Consider the following 20883-nt stretch of genomic DNA (forward strand, 5'->3'; position numbering starts at 1 on the left):
TTATTGTTGTGGGAGCTGCTTGGCCCTTACCATTGTAACAAACATTGGCAAAAAACAAAAATATATTTTTTTCTCAAAAAGCACACATTGCCCCAGTAGTTCCTGGCAGTGAACAAAACGACTTTGTGTGCTGATATGCTCCTTGTGAAAGAGCATATTGTGGCCACTCACAGTGATGCCAGTCAATAGATCGAGATTTTAATAAAAACAAAAGGTCTTGGTTAATGCCAGACCTAACTAGGGATGCAATTCTTAAAGCAAGTCACAAAAGAACTCCTATGGTATATGTCCAGGCATTAGTGCAGATTTACGCCTTTCACATGTTCACAAGAATTTACAGAAGTAGGCCAGGAAATTGGGCTCCTAGAAAATATTTGTGAAATGCATTTCAGTATGAGCAAATATGTATGTGTTGATTTGCTCATGCAAACATCTGTTGAGCGTTTACAAATTCACTTTCCCTCCAACCATTTTTTTCCCAACCCTGGAAAAAATTTCCTTCTGGCCTTGTCAGGATTAAACTTCAAGCCTTTCACAATATGAGAAAAAAATAGAGAAGAGCTGGCGAAAATCCCTAAAACATGCATGTTAGTAAGTTTGCACACACTCAAAAAAGCATTCCAACCCTGGAACTATTGCTCAACAATACTTCCAGCTCCAGTATGTACATCTGCAGAAAGGTGGCAAAAAACAGGGATTGCTAGTATTCAAACCCTACTACAGTATGAGCCTGGGCATAATCAGAGAGGTTATTATCAGAGCTCTTATATAATGAGATTACTGCCATGATTTGCCACCGAACGACGTGGAATCAAAGGGACAAGTGGATTTTTTTACAGGACAAGCAGATTTGTAAAGCAACCTGTCCCACAGACAAGTACATATTTTATTAAATTCCACACCCCTGATATTATATACTTCTGTGTAGAGGGCAACACTGGGACCAGGGATTGCAGTCAATGACAGGACAATCTGGAACCTTATTTACACACCCAGCACTAGGAACCGGATATTGTGGCATTGATGCAACATTATCATGCACTACAATTTGCACTTCAATGTGTGTTAATGGGACCACTTGATATTATTATTGTTAATTCTAGAACGTGAAGCTAGTTCACAAGTAATGGAGAGAGATGAATGTTTTTACTTACACCTAAGAATAGTTTTGCAGCTTGGGACTTTTCTAGATGTACATGCTGTGCACTATGTTCCTATCCAGTTGTTGGGTCCAGAATAATATGTCTAAAAATGGGCCTTCTGATTTTGGATATCAAACGTAGATGGAGTCATTGACTCATGATCACATCAAACAGTGGCTCACAGTCCCTCTATGTGTGCACACCATTTTCTTCTTTCTTCAGATTTCTTTCTTTTGCCAACAGTTCATAAAGAACGCTGAGTTAGGAGACTCCAGCTTCAAAGGATAGTTTAAGAGATTATTACCAGAGAAAAGATACAGTTAAGGTGGTATTGCATGTCTGTTGCTGCCGGATAGTGTACACAACTGTACCTGTTGGGAAACAAGCACTCTATGTGGATCTTGTACCTTCCAATGGACCATGTTTCCATCGGGTGCCAAGCTTGCACACAGAACTATTGAAGATGTATTCTTGGTTTTTCCTCTTCATGTGATTTTTTTTCTTGTGTGTTACTTTTAAAAAGCGGGCTGTTGCAATGCACCTGCAAAGTACAGCTTGGTCAAATGCATCTCATTATTTTACAGATAACTGTAAATTTGAAGCACGCTTAGAGTAGCCACATTATGCCGTAGCTTGAGAAAATAATGAGCTTAGTTTTCTACTTGTACATCAACTTTTATTGGCCCGTTATGTGGAAATCATGTGTAGGTGTATCAAATGTTAGAATTGTGTGATTTAAGCTAATGCAATGTAGAAGAGAATTTAGAACCTCTTTTTCCTGACTTACTGGCAGAACCTTTCCCTAACATAGCAGAGTAGGGTGCGTTCAATATTGAGAATTGATCTTGCTTAATCTATCTTTTTGAGACAACTTCATAACAGTTTGTCTTTCTTTTAAGACTTTTGAATTGGTTTCAACTATACATGGACTGATGCATTTCTGTACTGATTATTATAAGCTAAGTTTGATGATTTGAATCGGTAACTTTGCTAATCTTTTAATAAATGTTTATGGTTTGAAACTGAACTTCTCTGCCTTCTATGTGGAGCCTATGTGCTTCAAATTATTGAAATGCATTGAATTCTCATGTTAGCCTCAGACGGAACTAGAGATTAACCAGAGAGTGCTTGTTAGGTCCTGAAATTACACCACACTTTGCACAAAGCAAAGTGCTCCATCACTGATGTACTGATACATGCTGGTTTGTAGGTGATGCTGCAGGTTTTGAATGGGATGCATGCTACGAGGGTAAGCCAGTACAAGATCTTCAGGGCAGGATTTATTGGTCACATATTTTGAGCCCTCTAATGAGTCAGTGGGTGTCAAGTGGAGGCAAGAGCTCTATCAAGCAACGCGTATTCCCCATCCAGGTTCATGGGGTCTATGATGACTCGGTCATTTGTTCTGAAGTCTAATTAGGGAGGAAGGGGGTTTACATTCTATAGCAGTGAGAGCCTGCACCATGCTGTCTGGGCTTACTTGTTAAGCATGCCTTGAATGAAAGGCTGATCTCAAGGGTGAATCCAAACAATTAGGCATTTGAAGTGAACTGAAGGATGAATTCATTCAGCTTCATATAAGACAGCTATTCTTTTGTAACAAATGTGAATGGGCATAGATGTGCTTTTCAAAAACTGTGACCGAGTTAACAGTTCTCATTGACACTACAGGAAAAACATGTTTGGGGAGTCCAGATTCAGACTAAGCATTTAAATCCAAAGGATCTAATAATATTTTTTAACACACACTTGTACTTCTGATTTTCAAATGCAGATATCCTATAGGTGAATTGTAGGAAAGCCACTGGACAACATTTAACACATTTTTACCTTTATATAACCTTGTTTTTGTACATGGTACAATGTATTTTGGAAAATTAAATGTCAGATTAGTTATGCTGTGGATATTTTTTCCGTGGCTACAGGTGACCACTTCATTGTACAATTTACATTGTACCTATCCGACAAGCAGTGTACTACACTGCGCGGAGTGCATGGTTGGGAGAGTGTTATTTGTTCTCGATCTATGTGGGTAGCATTTGGGTACTTTGAATGAGTGACCACAGTCGTGCTCCTATCTTGTCTTGGGACTCAGCACCTATCAGTGTGACGAATGTCGTGGTTTGAGAGATAGTCACACATATTATATTTGTAGTTACCTTGTAGTTGTAAATCACTTCTCTGTGGGTCCTGCATTATATCTATAGTTCTCTTTGTTCTATTCATTCAATTTCCAATGCTGATTGCAGCAGTTTGGTCGACTACCTGTAGGTCTTGTCAGTTGAAGGGGAGAAGGGTAAGGAGGACAGGCACCGGGATGAGGAAAAGGGGAGAATATGATTCCACTGAACAAAAGTGAATCTGTGGATTGTAGCACTCCCAGGTGGATGAAACTTAATTCTGATATATTAGAGGTAAACCTGGTGTGGGATGCTGGTGGGTATAGCCCTCTGATCAGGGGCATTAATTAAGACAACATGACCACTGAAAAAAGGACGCAGTCTCTTGCAGGCTTGTGGAATTTGAATATTTCTACCATACCTCAGTCTCTTTTGTTACAGTCTACACGTGCAAGTTCTAGAGTTTTTCTCTCCAAAAAAGACCTGCAGTTTACAGCATGTACAATGTTACTCGCACCTCAATGAAATGTCTCCAACTTGGCTTTATCCTGATAGAGAGGTGGCCTCCAGTCTAGACGAAATACTTCAGGACAGACAGGTAAGTCTATTGATGGACACACTGTGTCATAACCTCTTATTCACATTTACTTTAGCCTACCTCTCCCAACGCTTCCCAATAACCACCAAATTCCACTCCTATTTTGCCATCTTCAGTACCTCATCTCTTATCCACAGGGGTTCTGTGCCACAAGTGTATAGTTTCAAACTTGGCTGCTTCAATACTTCATTCTCGCACCCTATCCTTCCACTTATACAACTTTTCTAACTCATGCCTCAGTTTATTCATCATTTTAGTAGCAACAGTCCGCTGACAGACATTCATGTCACCTGAAAATGGAATCAAGTACAACCCTTCAAGTCAGCAAGGTGGTCAGCGAACTTACCATTCTCCAATGGCAAAATGCGGTGTGCGGGAGGTAATGACAGAGTCAGTACTCCATCCTACTGAATGTCAGTAAATTGAGTACTATCAATTGGGTAATTATGACATCTAACACATAGCACTTAGCAATGGCGATATGTAGCAATAAATAAAATGAGTCATTAATATATGCTAGTCTGAAAAATGACCCACACTTGTTACCTCTCCTTTCACCAATTTCAGCCCCAAAGTCTTAAGTGTAGCATATATACTTTTTGTTACAGACTGCAGGTGGCATCGCCTTCTCACAGAAATTAATGGTGTGGAAGCAAAGAATGCAGCCAAATACAACAGATGAGGTGAGTGTGACAGTGGGGAAAAAATAAAATAGTTTCCACCCCGCTTAATGAATGAAAGTGGACAAATGTTTTCATAGAAATACAGAATGAGGCTTGAATCCTTTACATGACATACCTTACACATCACATGCCAAACAACACATCCTAGACATCTTATCCTTCACGCTCCCTAGAGAGAAATCGCTCATACCAGATATTCTGCATTCCCTCTTACTGCAAGCAAAGCCCCATACTTTTGTTCCTGCACATTGTCCTCCCCTTGACAAAGTCCCATATCAGGTGACCTGTAAACTTAATTGCCCAAAAATGCCCCAGAATGAAAGACCTGCATACTCACTCCTCCGCTTAAAAACTCAATACCTAGCAATTTGCACTCATTCCTTCCAGAGGCGCAGTGATGGGGCCCTTATAGTTATTCCCGAACACTGAATATAATGGTGCCATACTGAGAATATGATAGTAACCTTAAAGTATTCATGTCACTTATATAATGCTCATGTACTGTTACGCTATCACGATATGCAGTGCATTAAAGTCCCACAATGATTGTAAAGTTGCAGGAAAAATGTATGTAATGTTTTGAAATAATATGATTAAGTAAATCTTAGTATTTTTATAATGTTATCACTCCTGCAACATGCAACTGAGAAAAACGTGCACTTCAAATAAATACATAAAAGTGCGGTTTTTTGTTAATGTCATAAGTTAACACATGGAAAAAACACAACAGACTACCAATACCTTAAAATAATGACATATTTTGGCACCATACAGTGTTCTTGGTGCTTTGATTTGAGAAGCCATTATCATGAATTTGTTACATTCTTAGACAAGAGAAGAAGAGCGTGATCTTAATATGCAGTAGTCACCTAAAAGCAAGCATGAGAGAGACATCGCTGTACTTACTGCTGAAAGGGGATAAAGTGCTGTTTCTCTTCGTCGTCCACTTTGCCATGCACAATGTCGGAAATGTCCATCACTGCAATGATAGAAAATAATACACTTGTGTTAGCAAATAAGTCTTTAAATACGTGGTCCGTGATGTGTGCTTCTAAAGGTGGCTGCTTGGCTCAAACTCGTGCTGCTTCGGGATTGCAGAGGCTGGTAAAAAAAAAACTGGTGAAAACCAAGCTTCTAGGGGCTAGTCAGGGCTCTTATTGTCTTTCCCAAAATGATACTTATTGCCTCCTACGACCCTGGCACACTGGCAACATAGGCTGCTTGGAAGGACATTCTGGTGCCCACTTCAGGGTGGTGCCCTAGGTGTCTGATCAGATTTGCGTTGCCCTAGAGACCTTAGAAGAATACTATGAGTCACCCATCACTAATGAGCATCAACATTAGACATGCCACAGCACCCACCTCATTGCTCACCCTTATACAGCCCATCAAACCAAGATGAAAGGTCAGAAGGCTGGGGTATGCAACCGACCCAATGTGTGCTCTGTTAACACAAGGTGGTTTAACAGTGAAAATAAACGGAAAAAACATAACATCAAAGGCAATACAAAAAACAAGATGAACAAATTTGTAAAGGGCCTTATTTGATGCAGTCTAGCTTACCTGTATATCTAACTGAAGTAAGAAATGAGCAGACAATTCATCTATCTTGCTTTCTTATTGTTTGCTACACTATAAATAGGTCTTGGTCATGTTTGGGCTCATTTAGTCTAACGAAGGAAACACAAAAGAAAGACCATGCCTACCGTGTTTAATAAACAGACAACTGGAAGAAGAAGGAAAAAGCTGGAGATGAAGATGGTAAGACATCGCATTACTTTCTAAAAACTACTCTCCTAAAGGCCCAAACAGAAGACAGGGCATTGTGGAGTCAGTCTATCTACATGCCCACTTGGGAGTCCTCATCAGCTTGATGGCACCCAGAAGAATCATACTAAAAGTACCATCGCTCCTGCCACTCCCTTTCTCTTCATAGGCCTGACTCAGCGGATCTTTTTAATATTTAAGATTATAGTTGCTAGGAAGAGTTTGTGAACCCCGCGATGAGGATTTACATTAGGGCTAGCATGTGATTTGGGGCTCAATTTGATCTTTGTTTATTCACGGACTCGGGGCGGGGGTGTAAAACGGACCAGCATTTTTGTAGCCGATTGTCTCCTTGAGCATGAGGTCAACGGCCATCTTTGAGTGGGGCATCTGAAAGCTCAGAAGATGACTAAGTTACTAGGAATGGGCTGGCAATATGCCCTACTACTGATAGAACTGGCACCCTTTTCACGTAGGGAAACCAGAGAAGTAAAGAGACTCTCTGCTAAGACTTGGTTAAAGAGAGGAAGATTTCTTCTAGCCAACCCTCCGACTTAAAGTGAAGCCTGCTTGCGGACATTACTCGCTAGCTCTTCCAACAGAATGGGAGTCAAACGAGACGGTGCAGGTGGCTTCCCTGGCTGCAGAGGAGTAAACTGAGTTGGGAAAGTACAATATTTGTTTATCTTGACTCTATGGCCAGAGAGATTAACTCAGTGAGCAAACAGAAGGTCTTTACACAATGGGCTAGGTACTGTGTATCACTTGTTTTTTTATTAATAAATAATTTTATTATTTTACACAATTCCAATTCCACAGAACATGGCATGCTCTGCTAAATCTATTAGGATAGGACCTATTCAAACCCCCAGAATTACCAGCATTAACCTATACCATAAAGGCCAAATCCCCGTTACGAATAGTTTCCACGATTTATAAATTATCTATGGCCTAGAGAGAAAACCACTACATCAAGGCCCGGCTTGCCTGGCAACAGGACTTGAAGAAAGACATAGACGACAAAATGTGGACTTACTGTTGTGCTAACACTAAATGCATCTCTCTAAATGGTAGGCATAGATTGATACATTTTAAATACCTCATTAGGGTATACTACACCCCAGAGAGATTGCATAGATGTGGCCTACGGGAGGATCCAACATGCGAACGTTGCACTACACAGTCTGCTGATTTTCTACATTTGGCCTGGTCTTGCCCTGGGATCTCTGCCTTCTGGGATTTGGTTTTCATGGAACTGGAACAGATTACTGACCTGACACTCACACCGGACCCTACACTTGCCTTCCTAGGCTATTCTAAACGGGTACCTGAAGGGGTCCGATGACTGGTGGATATGGGACTGCTAGTAGCCAAATGCAGGGTGGCAACCTGCTGGTCGCGTGGACCTGTTCCCAAGATAACACAGTGGTCACGTGACATGATATACTGTAGCACACAGATGGAACTATCCTACCTCCAAGAAGTAGACCTAAAAACTTCTGGGAATTGTACAAACCTTACCTCGCCACTAAGACGAATGACGAAGTGGCGGCTGCCGACACTACACAAGACATGACCTGAACAGCTAACGACAGCCCCATGACCGACAAATTGGGAGTGATGCATTCTGTCTTTTAGCTAGACACTGAAATTGTACTGAAGCTGCCCTGGGAGGTACACTCAGGACATGGGTGTAGCAATGAGGTTAATCGAGATTATATAGCTGTAATAAGATGAACGTACTGTCGTAATGGTGCTTGGATTCAGTTCTCCTGGTCAACGTGTGTAACTGCTAAAGGTATTTTGTCATATTGAGTCTCATGTTTGTTTGTTTAATAAACTCAACAAAAAAATATATTTTTAAAAAATATATATTTTACTTTGCTATCACTATAAAATTTAAAGAACAAATAGTTTTCCGAGAAGACAAACAAGCAATTGAAGCAACAGTTGTCAAACAAGTCAGATAATCGCAAATCATATATTAAAAATCTTTTAAGTAAGGCCAATTCAGTTTTATCATCTAGAGAAAGATTCATGGTTTTTAAACCACTACTGGAACTTGGGTTTTGAGAAGAAACACCTAATAGACTTATAATGAAGTTCCCATGTGTGTTCCTTTGAGTCAAAGCCAACATACAGCTGGAGGGAAAGAACGAAGAAAATCTCTTCATCTTGCTGCAAAACTGAATTTCTGTGCCGAAAATAGCTGGAAAATGTAATTGCCAATTTTTAAAAGAACATGGTGAAACTAAGCCACGAGGACACTAATTACTAAGAATTGCTTGTTAAAGGAAATTGGTTCTTTTTTTCTTCTTACAAAAAACATGATTTACAAGGCACCCCTTTGGGCAAACAGGCCATCTTGTCAAGGAAGCCAGCACTTTGTAACCAACCCTGTATCAATGCGCGCCCTTGCGGAATTCATTTGGAGTACCACAATTAACGCTAATTCCAGAAACTTGACAATACAGTCTCCGATACGGGTACTTGTTGTGTTTAGTACAGGTCCCAAGGAACACAGCTCAAGATCATCATTTTGAGATTATTGGGGAGAAGAACTTAAATATTTATATAGCCCCTCGTACAAAGCAGTTGACTTCTAAAAGCGGTCTGTGGAGTCAACAATAATTTTGCATACATATATATCTAATGTGTAGGAAATGCATACTATTACTGGTGATCCTACAAAATAAAGGCATGATATTAAGGCTAAATAAAAAAATAGAAGGATGTGTCAAAGGCAACAGTGGGTGACAGTCATGAGCTGGGATTGTCTCATATGAATGTAGACTACTAATAAACAATGTTTTCTTCTCAAAAATGAAGTGCTAAAGAAAACATTGTTTGTGATTAAAACCAAATACAAAGCTAGACCACAAAAATAATATCTTCTTTCAGTCATAATACTATTGATGGTAAGAAGAAGGGTAATCATTTTAAAATGAAGGCTTAGTGCAGCCTCAAGGCTAAAGAATAACAATATTAGTTCAATGCAGAGATTTGGGTTGAAACTGTGGCTATATTAGGAATGTTTAATTGTAGAGGGCTACTTGCATGCATAAATTGTAAGCTCTGAAGATAAAGATAATCCGGAGGAAGCATAGAAGGAATTACGCACTGACATCTCAAATTGTCTCATGACACGTGTGACAAGCTTACAAATCTTGAAGTTTTCATTTGCTATATTTGCGGAGTAAACCCTGGATTAAATGCTTCAGGTAATAAATGATTTTTTTTTTTAAACTGTTTTTATTTATAAGAAAGTGCATTGGTTCAATTACAGTACAGACATGGTGACTTGTCCATTGCAGAAAACAATAATTTGGCATCAAATTAATACATACAGTGTACAAAACGTTGTCTACGTAATAAATTACATTCTTGATCTAACAAAAGCACCACATTGAAGAACACCAGACTACCACATTGACTTCTTCCATCGTTACAAGATGACCCAATGACTAAGGTCAGCCAACCTGACCCTGACTAGCTACTCAAAGTTCTGAGCACTTGCTTACTGAAGGGAGATCCCTTGAGCCACAAAGCTCAACCATCTGGAATCCAACTAACCTTCAATACAGGATCGAAGAATAATTCCAGGAATGCTGCAGAGTGCTGAAGACCCAAGTGTTTCCTGTCACGAGCATTCAACGGAACCTCTAAGGCGATGAAGAATTGATATCCAAGGAACTGATCTTTGTTACTCACTGTAGAAAATTGGGTTACTGGTTGAGGTGGGCGAACCCCTGCTCCAGCAGCCATCAGATTTTTTGTCAAAGTTAAACACAAGCAGACCCCAAATTAACCTGTGCTTAACTCTCTGGTAGCTTGGCCCATAAGCAGCCAGGCTCATCTTAGAGGCAATGTGTAATGTATTTATGCAGCACACAAACAGTAATAAAGTCACAACACAAAACAAGAAAAATCAACCTAGAAAAATAGAATTAAATTTAATAAATTATTTGACACCAAAACGACAGAATTCCAATCAGTAGAACCGGAGATATACAATCCTAAAAGTGTAGGCAAAAACAGTGCTTAAAAGAACAAAGTGCCAACCGTGGATCTGGGCGTGCCGAACCAGGATAAAGTCACAAGTTCAGGCAGACTGAGATGGAACATCGGTCGAATACAGGGACCAAGTTAGTCCAGCTGAGAAATGTACCTTAAATCCTGGTTGTGGAGAGCGCCACACAGCGCCGGTCCCGAGGAGTGATCCGAGATCTGCATTGAAGATACATCGTGCAGCACCAGTTCTGATGAGCTGTGAGGGCTGTGATGTTAACTTGCATCGAGGCTGCATCACTCTCTATCATTCCCGATGAAGAGCTGCTAGGTTGTGTTGAGACGATTCTGATGTGCAGCGAGGGCTGCGATGCTGGCTTGTGTCAGGTTTGCATCACGCTGCATCGGTTCTGGTGGAAATCAAAGCTTTGCTGGCAGAGCACCTTTAGCCCCATTTCATAAGGTTCAGCAGTGGAGGGGCACCACTTGGGGGGTTAGGATTCACAGCAGGCAGAGTTCAGGTGCAGGCATAAAGATGGTTGTAGCCTTTTCTGGCACAGACTGATCTGGAGGCCAGCCAACTAGCCCTTGGAGTCACTCCCATGGTCCTGGGTTCAGGATGCAGGACCAGTCCTCACTAGGGCAGCAGGGCAGTCCTTACAGCAGAGCAGCACAACAGTCCTTTTTCCAAGTCTTCCACAGGTCCAGAAGTGTACTGAAGAGTTGAATCTGAGGGTCCACTGCTTATACCTGGGGCCCACTTTGAAGTTGAATAAGCTTCTAGAGCCATTACCCTAAAGAGGTGTCTGGAATTTCCTGCCTCCCTGCCCTGGACCCTGCTTGTCTGGAGGCACAAAAGACTAGTGCGAAACTCTTTGTGTGTGCGCTACGGCAGAGCCTTTGTGATGTACAAGTGTGGTAGGTGACAGCTCCGCCTCACTATCTAGTCACAGAAGGCCCAACTGCCAGCACCTATTCCCCATTTGTCTCACTGTCTGGGAGCAATACAAAGCCCAAATGCCATCTACCCCATGCCATGTGAGCTAGGATTCAGGCTGCAGGCACCAAATGGTTGGGACAAGAAAATGGCAACATTCTAAAAGTGTCTTTTACTGATTTGTACATCAAATCCAATGTTACCATTAAAGAGGGTTTTAAATTACAATTCTTTAGAGACCAAACTTGACATTCCTACCTGTTCCCAATTGAAAGTTATCACTGATCAAATGCAATAAGGTAACCCAACATTATCCTATGAGAGAGGCAGTATAAGGCATGTAAAAGTTAAAAGTACATGTCCAAATTTTTTAGAAACACTGCACCCTACCCTATGGGCTGTTTATGGCCTACTGTAAGGGTGACTTATAGGTATTAAAAAGGAAAGTTTAAGCCTGGAAAAAGGTTTATTTTGCAAGGTCAAAACGGCAGTTTTAAAACTGCACACAGAGGGTCCAACGGCAGACCTGAAACATGGTTAAAAAGGCTACTCAAGTGGGTGGCACAGTAAGTGCTGCAGACCCGCTAGTAGCATTTAATTTACAAGCCCCGTGTATATGCAGGACCACCTAACTAGGGACTCACAAGTAAATTAAATGTGCTAATTGGCTCTAAGTCAATCTTACCATGTTGAGAGGAGAGAGCACAAGCACTTTAGCACGGGTTAGCAGTGGGAAAGTGCAGAGTCCCAAGAACAGCAAAAATGAAGTCAGCAAAAACAGAAGGACTGAAGGCCATAAGTTGGGGAAAACGATGCAAAGGATGTCAGGTACAACAGACACTTTCAGTAACATCTTTGGAATACAAGAATCTGAAGAAAGAATATCCTTAAAACAAATTGTTCAGGATGACTTCCCTTTTCCTGAAAGTTGCACTGAAGTGGATGTGAAGCTGCAGGACACTATATAGAGACCACAATCAATAAATAAGTCAGATTAACAGAAGCCTCGAATTTTGGACAAGATTGATAAGTTAATAATAGAATTTACAGTAAATGTTATACCCCTAGGATCAGGCAGCTTGATATATGATCAGAATACTTTGTGAAAAGCGTGCAGAAATTCTCTCCCAAAAGACCGTTACATATCGCTGCAACCAGCCTAATGTCAAAAAGGACACAATAAGTAATCAATCTTTTCAAGGAATTGCCTACTGTGTAAGGTAATAAAAGAGAACCTTAAAAGAAAGCCTCATATCCTTTGCTCCATAAACTTCTTTTTCATGGGAGAACTCTTATAGTAGCTAACATGGAGGGTGGCTGATGGAGACGGATATGTTGTAGGCAGTTTGAGGCAGAGAGAAATATGGTTCAGAGGGGTTGTGAGCATGAGCAGGAACAAAAGGAAGTGAAATGTCTTGGCCAAGTTGAATGGAGCAAGAAAGTGAACATGTTTTTCCCCTTCCATGTCTCATATATCCCAGATAATTCACTACTAGATCTATGCGAAGAGGTGGAATGACAGGACGTAGTAGTCGGGTAAGGATACATTGGAAAAATTCTGTATTGTACCTGCACAGAGGGACTACTGGAGAGAAAACAGCCTTCTTGGTTTTCAGTCTCCACTTAGACTGAGATTCAGTGCTAGTTGCTTATCCAGGGATACATTTACTGGAAACATTAAGTCCAGTTTGTAAATAATACAGTAGAGCACTTGATGTTTTATATACATTTATAATCATTCTGTAAAATTTACTGTCTAAAGTTTGATGTGCAATGAAACTTCCAATAGAGTAATTAAGAGCACATTAAAACTGCCATATGAGGAAAGAAACTTTGCTTTGTGCCCTGGATTTTGAAAGATATTGCCAAGCAGTACAGTTAATTTCAGACATTCTGCTGGAGGAAGATTAAGTATTGGGCACTGGAAACATGGCTGTAGGGAAAACTCCCAGGGGTTACATCTGTCCCATGTACAACTAAGGTGCCTGTAAAGGGGAGAGCATGCTCTCTGCAGAGCAGGCTCCACTAGCAGCACCTAAGAGCTTTTAAATGACCTCCATAGGCAAAGGTTTATCCTGGTGGAATAAGGGAGGTGTTGATAGTCAGCTTTTATTTAACTACTGAATATACAACATTCAATCAAATCTAAGCAGTGTTTGGACTATTAATAAATCAATCAATTAATGAATCAAGGATTTATAGAGTGCGGCAACCTCACCCGAGAGGGTGTCAAGGCGCTGGAGTATGCTACCTGCTATGTGGTGATCTGTTCATTCAAACAGCCAGGTCTTGAGTGATTTTCTGAATTGCTGGAGCGATGAGGCAGTCCTGAAGCGCAAGGGAAGGTCATTCCAAACTTTGGCCACCAGGTGTGAGAAGGAGCGTCCTCCAATGTTACTTCACTGGATCTGGGGCGGTGTCGGCGAGGAAGAGGGAGGTGGATTGTAGGTGTCTGGCCAGGTAGTGGATGGTAATGCTTTTGTTGATGTATGCTAGTCCTTCGTTGTGTAGGGCTTTGAATTTGTGGGTCAACATCTTAAACTGTCATCTCTTGCGGATAGGGAGCCAGTGTAGATTCTTGAGGTGGCGTGTGATGTGGGACCATCTGGGGATGTTGAGGATGAGTCTTGCTGCTGTGTTTTGTATTGTCTGTAGCCTCTTCAGGAGATGTGCGGTGATTACTACGTAGTGTGTGTTCCCGTAGTCCAACCTACTGGTGATGAAGGTGATAGAGCGTTGTAAGATTCTGACATTTGTAGGGGTGCATCATATTCACCGTTAGTCAGCACCCGCATATTAATCAATGTATGTTTAGAAGTGTCATAGAAATGTATTGATGTAATCATTTAACTTAGAGGTGATTAGAAATTTAATAATGTTTTGTGAGGTTCGATGTTGCAAGTTATTGTGAATGTGTTCAATAAAACGAGTAATCATTAGTTTTCGTACAATGCAATGTATTAGGCTAAACGTGTGCCAGGTTAAAGTTTTACACGTAGGTTGCTTATTCACGTATATGAAAATAATGAACTAATGCTTAGAGTGTGGTTTACTAGTGTGTTTAATATTGTAAAGACTTGATCACATATGTCAAAGGGAAGGCCTGTTCATTCCTTATGTTAGCTAATGTTGTAGGCCGAAAATGATTTCCTTGGTAAAGGCTTTGGGTTGCAGGGAAATGTAAAATCTTAAAGATGTGAAATGGCTTTTCTCGTTCCCATGTTTCTGTTGCAGGTGCAAGGACATTTAGCTCATTAGAGAGAATAGATCTTTGTTTTAGGAGTTAGGATGCTGTGAGAAGCCAACAGGGGAGTACATAGGAATGTGAGATAGATACATTTGCTGCACAAGGTGCCTGGGACCCAAGGTCAAGCTAACCGTCGTTGGATGCAAGACAACTTTGTGGAAAACTACCGAGAGACGACCTGGCTGAAGAGGTGTGCCGAAGGGCGTGTTCTGTAATTTTGGTGTTCTGTATTAGGGGCAGTGCCCCGTGGGTTGACCAGATGAGGTTTAGATGGGAAGCTAGAAGGAGCATCTTAGAACGAGCTCTAGCTAAGTGAAGGTACTTCTTAAAGGAGTCTTCACTTCTGACACCTTTTTCTTGATTCTCTTGCCTGGGATGGGAATGCTAAGTAGGGATGTCACTTTAGAGTTAGTGTAGGGACAGACTAACGTTTTTCTTCTTGACTAATGAGTCCCAATTTAGACATTGGCCTTACAATCGCCTTTTTGATGATTTTGGAATCTGTAATTCTTTTCGTTCTGAGTCGGATGAGAATCTTATGTAGACTTGCATTTGTAATAGTGCCCATTTACCTTTTGCACCTTGTATTAAGGCGTTTGTATGTCCAGTTGTTTTTGGCTGTAATAAAATCTTACAAATTTTAGATTCGGAGTCAGTGGTCCTTTCCAAATGAAGTCCAATTGTGGTAGATATATTTTGATAATAGTGTTCATCCCCTCCACGCTATCTGGCAAATAAAAAGATCCTGGCGACCTGTGAGGATTCTTGGAGATAACCAGGTAGGCAAGAATCCGGCCTTGGCAAGGGCCTATGTGACGGTCCATCTGGTGTTGACTGTGAGCTAGCTGAACATCTAACAGGGCATGTGTAGGGTGTGGAAGCAGGTGGATGAGACTGTGTTTACCTGTTTCTTCATGGACATCTTGCTGTCCAAGAAGATGCCGAGGTAGCGGGCGTGTTCTGTCGGGGCAAGAGATAGGCAGAGTTTAGCAGGGCCGTCTTGTCCACGTTGAGCTTGAGACAGTTGTCTTTCTTCCAGTCGGTGACATTCATCATACATCTGTGGAAGTTGGCTTTGGTGGTGGAGGGTTCTTCTGACAGGGAGATGATGAGGTGGGTGTCATCGGCATAGGAGATGATGTTGAGCCCGTGCAATCTGATGGGGTTGGCCAGGGGAGTCACGTGTTGAAGAGCACGGTTTCTCCAATACTTCAGTGAAAGTGGAAAACATTTCCTGAGACGGTGCAGCCTCCCTGCCCTTTGAACCATACTAGAGTTAATAATGACAGGAGACTTACCTGACATGTATGCAGCTTTCGTGGAAGACTGCCATTTACCAACATTTAAATCTAGAGTGAAGTGGGAATAGGACCAGTGAACTGAACTAATTCAGGGAGAAGAGCGAAGACATTTCTAGTTTCTGAAAAGAAGTTTCTCAAAGCTCTCATTTCAAATAAATACAGTGTATTGCACTGAACAAATTATAGCTGTGGCAGTTACCACTGCACGCTCAGGCTATTTCCCATACGATCACAAATTCACTATAAGTGGATATCTTCAAGGATCTAGCTGCAACAGATTCCGCTTTTTTGTTGGCACTGAACTTGCAGAAAGAAATAATAGAAATTTAAATCAGATTGCACTGCCATACATTTTTTTTAGTACCTGGAGTTAAGGAAAAATACTAAGGAATCAATGAGCCTAGAGTGCAATCCGAATTAAAGTCATATAATTTTCTGAGCTCCCCGCAAATAATATTATCGTTAACATACTGCATAAAATGAACCCTGCAACACCTAATGACTGTCTTAGATATAAAGCAGTAGAGACACTGTGTCATCACATGCTTTGTGGATGTATGTATATTACAGTGTACTGGAAATGAACTATCCAACTGGAAAGAAGGACGTACTCTGGCGAAAAGTGTGTTTATTAGGATGAATACCCAGAGGAAGAAGGATTAAAGCAGCACATAAGTGTTGCCATTGAGGTAACAGAATCAAAAGATGCACTGCAATTCATGAGGTGAGAAAATCACATATGAGTGACAGGCAGAGAGACGCTGAGACCTGGTAAGGAGGCTAAATGAAGTACGAAAACAAACTTAGGAAACAAAAGAGAGCAGATTAAGCAAAAGAATGGTTGGAAATAACAGAGTGCACATGAGTGCTTGGTGTAAACAATAATTATGTGCTAGTGTCTAGCTCATTGAAAATGGTTCACAATGTAAGGGGCACTCAGTGGGTTCAAAGAAAGTGATGTATTTGGGGGGGACGGGGCAGAATGTTCATCAACTATAGTATAAAAATATAGGACTAGCAAAGTCATGTTAGGTAAAACGAGCCCAAGAAAACTGAATATGCTACTTACCAGTATGCATCTGTTCTTGGCATGTAGGGCTGCTGACATTCATATCTGTGCATAGATCGCCGCCTAGTGTTGGGTCCGGATGTTTGCACGTTGTTGTCCTGGAGAAGTCTTCGAAGTATCACGAGATAGGTGACTCCTCCCCTGGACTACAGTGCGCATGGGCATCCTCTCCATCCTCAGATTGTTTTTCGCCATTGTGGCAGTGATGGAGTAGATACAGTAAGTGATGACCATGCTGTACAGTAATTCTGAGGGCTGCAGCTGCTACAGGCGCCGGGGAGGAGGGTGGGCGATTTGAATGTCAGCAGCCCTACATACCAAGAACAGATGCATACTGGTAAGTAGCATATTCAGTTCGAGGCATGTGGGCTGCTGAATTCATATCTGTGCATAGAATACATAGCAGTACCTCCTATTAGCGGCAGCTACCAGTGCCAGCTGCAGCAGTCTGAAAAAGAGTTTTGAGAACAGCCTGTCCTACAGCTGCCTGCTGTTTTGAGTGTACATCTACACAGTAGTGTTTGGTAAATGTATGTATAGTGGACCATGTGGCTGCTCTACATATTTCCTGTAAAGGAATGTTTCCCAGGAAAGCCATGGATGCCCCTAACTTTCGTGTTGAGTGGGCTCGTGGGGGAATCGTTAGTGTGCGTTTAGCTTTTTGATAGCAAATTTGAATACATTTAACGATCCATCTGGCTATACCTGCTTTAGAAATGGTGTTGCCCTTGTGTTGTGGAGAAAAGGCAACGAAAAGTTGTTTTGTCTTCCTAAAGTCCTTAGTTCTGTCTATATAGTACATGAGGGCCCTCTTTACATCTAGTGTATGGAGCATTCTCTCTGCGACATTTTGTGGATTTTGAAAGAAAACAGGCAGTTCAATAGTTTGATTCATGTGGAACTGCGATATTACTTTAGGCATGAATTTGTTTGTGTGAACCTGTATGAATGGCTCTTGAATGGTTAGTGCCTGGAGTTCACTAACTCTTCTTAACGAAGTGATTGCTACTAGGAAAGCTACTTTCCAGGTGAGGAATTGACTCTCACATGAGTGGAGAGGTTCGAAGGGTGGACCCATTAGTCTGGTGAGGACCAAGTTGAGGTTCCACACCGGTGCTGGTAGGTGCCTTGGGGGAATCACTCGGTTAAGTCCTTCCAAGAAGGCTTTGATGGCAGGCACCCTGAATAAAGAGAGGTGTTGCCTGTTTTGGAGATAGGCTGCTATTGCGGTTAAATGGATACGGATTGAGGTGTATGCCAGATTGCATCGGTATAGGTGTAAGAGGTAACAGATTATGTTTTGAATGGATGCGTCTAGCGGGTTAATGTCATTGTTGGTGCAGTAAATGACAAACCTCTTCCATTTAGCTGCATAGCAAGCTCTGGTAGTGGGTCTCCTGGCCTCCTTGATGATCTCCATACAGTCAGGTGGCAGGTTTAGGTAGCCAAACTCTAAGACTTCAGGAACCAGATTGCCAGGTTCAGCTGTTGCGGATCTGGGTGCTGAATTTCGCCATGGCTCTGCGTTAAGAGTGCAGGTTTTATCCGCAGCCTTTGATGCGGCACCACGGAAAGTTCCAGAAAGGTGGTGTACCATGGCTGGCGCGCCCACGTTGGAGCAACTAGGATGAGTGGCAGTGAGTGCTGTCACAGTTTGCGTGCCACCAGCGGTATTAATGGCGCTGGGGGAAAAGCGTACGCAAATCTGCCGGACCAGTTCATCCATATCGCATTGCCCTGCGATTGTGGATGTGGGAACCTGGCGGCAAAGCTTTGGCATTTTGCGTTTTCGTTTGTGGCGAATAGGTCTATCTCTGGATGACCCCACTGTTGGAAGTACGGGTGGAGCACTGATGGGTGTAGCTCCCACTCGTGCATCTGGTGGCTGTGTCTGCTGAGCAGATCCGCCATCTGGTTGTCCTTGCCGGGGAGGTGTTCCGCCATGAGGAATATGTTCCTCTGAATGGCCCACTTCCACATGCTCTGAGCCAGGTGAGACAACTGTGGAGAGTGTGTTCCTCCCTGCTTTTGTATGTAGTACATGGCAGTCATGTTGTCCGTCCGGATCAACACGACTTTGTTGCACAAGTGTACTTTGAATGCCTTCATGGCGAGGAAGATTGCCATCAGTTCCAGAACGTGGATGTGCATCTTCTTTTGTTGTGTCGTCCATAGTCCCTGCACTGTGTAATGGAGTACATGAGCTCCCCATCCCTGGAGAGACGCGTCCGCCGTCAGTATTATTTGTGGAACAGGCTCTTGGAACGGTCGGCCCTTGCAAAGGTTTTGTGGATTCCACCAATGCAGAGAGTTGTATGCCCGACCGCTCACCAACACTAGGTCTTTTAATTGCCCGTGAGCCTGATTCCATTGACGTGCTAAGCACTCCTGAAGCAGGCGCATATGTAGTCTCGCGTGCGGGACTATGAAAATGCAGGAGGCCATCATGCCTATCAACTGCATGAACACTCGCGCAGGAAGGGAGTGTTGAGGTTTGAACTTTGAGATCAGCAGTTGCATGCTGTTGATCCTCACTAAATTTGGCTGAGCTGTGGCTGCCAGAGTGTCTATGGTCGCGCCCAGGTACTGTCGTACGTGTGCGGGTTGTAGATGTGATTTTGGGTAATTTAGTGAGAATCCCAGACTGTGAAGAAGGTGAATGGTGAGGGACATGTGGCTGGCACATTGCTGGGCTGACTTTGCCTGAACAAGCCAGTCGTCCAGGTAAGGGTAGACGTGAATGTGTTGTCTCCGTAGATGTGCAGCCACTGTAGCTAGGCACTTGGTAAAAACCCTGGGTGCTGTTGTCACGCCGAAGGGGAGGACTTTGAATTGATAGTGCTGTCCCTGAATAGTGAACCTGAGATATTTCCTGTGTGACGGGTGTATGGGTATGTGGAAGTACGCATCTTTGAGGTCTAGTGTGGCTAGGAAGTCTCCCTGGCTGAGCAGCGGGAGAACCTGCTGTAGGGTGAGCATATGGAAATGCTCTGACAGAATGTAGTGGTTGAGGGGTCTCAGGTCTAGTATAGGTCTGAGCGACCCGTCCGTTTTTGGGATTAGGAAGTACAGAGAGTACACCCCTGTCCCCTGCTGGTTGACGGGCACGACCTCTATTGCACCTTTTTGCAGCATACTTAGCACTTCCTGCTGCAATAATGCTAAGTGCTCTGCGGACATAGGACGGTGCTTTGGCGGTATTGTGGGTGGAGTGGAGGTTAATTCGAGACAGTAACCGTGCTGGATAATATCCCTGACCCACCTGCCCGTGGTGATGGTTTTCCACATGGACAGGAACCGCTGGAGTCTCCCCCCGACAGGTGTTATGTGGTCGGGGGGAACGGAGAGGGCGTCACTGTTTGTTCTTGGGTGAGGACCTGGTGTTGCCGTAACCGCGTCCTCTGCCCTTGGTGCTGGAGCCACAATATCCACCTCTGTTGGTTTTATCGTAGGTACTCTGTGTGCCCCCTTTAGTGTATTGCTGCTGTGACCCCTGGCCTCTAGCTGCTCCCCTATTCCCGGGACGACGAAAGGAGCCACTACGAAATGCCTGCGTCTGCAGAGCCCCCATTGACTTCGCAGTGTCAGTGTCCTTCTTTATTTTTTCTAAGGTGGTGTCAACTTCTGGGCCGAATAAGTAGTCGGGGTTGACTGGCTGATTCAGGATGTTGTTTTGAATCTCTGGTTTGAATCCGGAGATTCTCAACCAAGCGTGTCGTCGTAACATGACGCTGGTGTTTATCGCCCTTGCAGCTGTGTCGGCAGCATCTAGTGCGCACTTAATGGATGCGTTGGTAAGAAGTTGTCCCTCTCTGATGAGGAGCTCCGCTGCCTCTTTGTATTCGTCTGGCAGGTGCTGGAGTAGTGACTATAGCGTGTCGTAGTGTGAACGATCATAGCGAGCCAGGAGGTCCTGTGTATTGGCAATGCGCCAGATGTTTGCTGCTTGAGCTGCAATTCTCTTGCCTGAGGTCTCCAGCACTTTGGACTCCTTGTCTGGGGGAGGAGCAT

At 42.8% G+C, this 20883-nt stretch overlaps 1 protein-coding gene across 1 annotated transcript in view; it reads right to left on the bottom strand.

The window, feature by feature from the left end:
- DOCK5 (dedicator of cytokinesis 5) overlaps positions 1–20883 on the bottom strand; it is a 923455-nt gene that overhangs the window by 574105 nt on the left and 328467 nt on the right. Inside the window, exon 11 of the mRNA XM_085632878.1 lies at positions 5450–5522. Within this exon, the coding sequence (XP_085489004.1) occupies positions 5450–5522 (73 nt within the window). The remainder of the gene's footprint in view (positions 1–5449; positions 5523–20883) is intronic.

This window comes from Triturus cristatus, chromosome 11 (genome assembly GCF_964204655.1).
Source record: "Triturus cristatus chromosome 11, aTriCri1.1, whole genome shotgun sequence".
NCBI classification, from domain to species: domain Eukaryota; kingdom Metazoa; phylum Chordata; class Amphibia; order Caudata; family Salamandridae; genus Triturus; species Triturus cristatus.